The sequence below is a fragment of the Antrostomus carolinensis genome, unplaced genomic scaffold, assembly GCF_000700745.2.
Source record: "Antrostomus carolinensis isolate BGI_N321 unplaced genomic scaffold, ASM70074v2 scaffold6119, whole genome shotgun sequence".
Classification (NCBI taxonomy): Eukaryota; Metazoa; Chordata; class Aves; order Caprimulgiformes; family Caprimulgidae; genus Antrostomus; species Antrostomus carolinensis.
Genome location: NW_010340529.1, coordinates 1 through 2,738, shown reverse-complemented (window position 1 = coordinate 2,738; position 2,738 = coordinate 1). Strand labels below are relative to the sequence as shown.

Genomic DNA, 2,738 nt, shown 5'->3' with positions numbered 1-2,738 from the left:
GCTACTCGCTCTTTAAACATCTGGAAGATCTTGTCTTCTTCAGTCTCATGTTTTGCCATTGCTTCCAATGTCTCTTCATCTAAGGATTGAAATGCTTCACCTAAGCAAGAAAAAAAAACAAAAAACCAAAAGTTACAGGCTAATGCAAGAGAGCCAAAATTTGAAAACAATACTGCACCTGTAAGTGCATTTTACTCTCAAGAATCATTCTCGGTGTAAATCACTAGGACTTCTTTTTGTGACATATTAAGATTCAGTCACACAGAGATCCATTTCCTAGTTACAGCTGCATTTTAAACATATATGTCAGTGCTGGAATGCTGGAAAGGGAAGGAGTTAGTCTACCAGAGTTTATGGCTCCCAGCAGGGATCCCTCAGACTGCTGAACTTCCAGAATGTGAGATCTGGAAAAGGCCACCCATGTCATGCATGTGCCAGACATCAGTTTCTTGCACTGAAGAGTCCACCTGTTACACTTCCATGTTCACATCAACCTGGGCCACCCAGTCGTCTTGCAACAGCTTCAGACCACAACAGGGCACAGCTGGGAACCCAGCAGCCTTTCCCTGGAACACCACGAACTCTCCACCCTGGGCACGTGCAAAGCCAGCGTGATGAGCTGCAAACACATCATGCATTTTTTGAGGAAGGGGCTGCACTTCAACTGCTTAATTCAAGATCAATTAAAATAGCCTCAGAACGGTTTTCTTCTAGCGCAGACAAGGAAATTGGTTAATTATTTTCCCTAAATTAAGACAAACTGAACCAAGCCTAGCTGAGACCATCTAACTCAATCTCCTGATTCCAACAGTGTCCAGCAGAAGATGCCCAGGGCCCCGTTTTTCACACTGGAGTTGTTCCTTACCTGTGGGAAGCACACAGGGACACAGTAACTCCCAGCCTCCTGCAGCTTCACTGCAGCAACAGCTGCTTCAACAGCTCCTCAGGTTAGGCTTAGTAAGTCTCTCCCCTAAAAGCAACTTACATTATGGATGCATACAAAAAACTTGCATCACAAATGACTGTAGATTTATCCTTTTGTTACTAGTAGTTAACAATGAACACTTTAAAATCACAGCATTTTATATTTTAACGATTTAATACAGGCTTCATTAGGAAGAATTACAGACAGCATCTTATTTCTTACCTGCACTGCCTGGAGCTCTGAGTTCTTCGTGTTCTTTCAGGTCCTTTGATGTACCTACAGCTCCTTGTTCATCACTGGGATCTACACTGCTGTCGGCAGGAAATTCGGTTTCCTCAGCTTCTATCAGAATTTCATATTCCGGAAAAAGGAATTCGTTCTGCTCTGGAATTCCATCCACTGAGTCATCTACAAAACAGAAAACAGATGCCACTTCACAATGTCATCTCCTATTTCACATCCTTCTCCCCAAACGCTACACAGCAAACTACAAAGCAAAAATGCAGCACAGACATTCCAGGAGCGAGAACAATTTACATCACTGCTAGACCTGCTTTAAAGATAAGAAAAATTCTATAGTAAGGACAGTAGAAAGCTTCAATTAAATGATTCAAATGTCTGACCCATAACTTGATTTGCACAATTCTGCTTATTTCCACTTCCTACATAGTTTTTGGGACTCACATCCCACAACGTATGACGACAGATGCATTGCACACACCAAGTTTCACTGCCCCATTATTAATGTGATACTTCTTAAGACTATAAAACTACTTTAAGTACTCTGTACTTGTCCCTTTAACAACCAGCAAATAAACAAGGGTACGAATGAGAGAGTGGGAGAGGGGATGGCTTAAGAAAAGGGTCTCTAAAATAGCACGCTCATGGAAAGCGTGAAGGCATCACCTTTGTATGTTCCTTTACGATTTCTGAATAAGCCATCTTAAAAGCAGCCTGTAAAGGCAAAAAAATTGGTCTACATCCTTTTGGCTTTTTAGGACATAAGGTGGACAGAAAGGTCTCTGGGAGAGACCAAAGGTATGCCTTAAATTTATTAGCCTTTCAGGAACAACAAAGATTCCACATTCTTAAGTCACAGAATACGAGGTTGGAAGGGACCTCAAGGATCATCTGGTCCAACCTTTCTTGGCAAAAGCACAGTCTAGACAAGATGGCCCAGTGCCCTGTCCAGCCAGACCTTAAAAGTGTCCACTGTTGGGGAATCCACCGCTTCCCTGGGGAGATTATTCCAGTGGATGATCATTCTCAGTGTGAAAATTTTTCCTCTTGGGTCCAATCAGAATCCCCCCAGGAGTAACTTGTACCCATTACCCCTCCTCTTCTCCATGTGACTCCTTGTCCAAAGGGAGTCTCCATCTCTTTGTAGCCACCCTTTAAATGCTGGAACACAGTGATAAGGTCTCCCCTAAGGCTTCTCTTCTCAAGGATGAACAAACCCAGATCTCTCAGCCTTTCTTCATGTCAGGCTTCCCAGTCCTTTCATCATCTTTGTGGCCCTTCTCTGGACCTTCTCCAGCCTGTCCACATCTTTTTTGCACAGTGGGGACTAAAACTGAACACAGTGTTCCAGGTGTGGCCTGACAATCACTGAGTTGAATAATGACTGAAGTAAGTATCTAACAAGGGAACAAAAAAAAAGCACCTGAAAGAATTACTGACAGTTTTCTTACACATCATAAAACAATGCAGAGGGCCTGAGCTGCTTTCTTCTCCCCTCTACAGGCTCTCACCCCACCACCAAGTAAGGGCAGCAGGCTGACAGCACAGCCGGCTCCGCAACGGCAAGGCCCTG

At 43.6% G+C, this 2,738-nt stretch overlaps 1 protein-coding gene across 1 annotated transcript in view; it reads right to left on the bottom strand.

Moving 5' to 3' along the window:
* The window catches only part of PDCD2 (programmed cell death 2), a gene marked incomplete at its 5' end in the record, with an annotated part of 3,572 nt that extends 2,239 nt beyond the window's left edge, over window positions 1-1,333 (bottom strand). Inside the window, 2 exon segments of the mRNA XM_029087021.1 lie at window positions 1-100; window positions 1,148-1,333. The exon segment at window positions 1-100 is cut by the window's left edge and continues 11 nt beyond it. Of these exon segments, the coding sequence (XP_028942854.1) occupies window positions 1-100; window positions 1,148-1,333 (286 nt within the window).
* Between the last annotated feature and the right edge of the window lie 1,405 nt (window positions 1,334-2,738).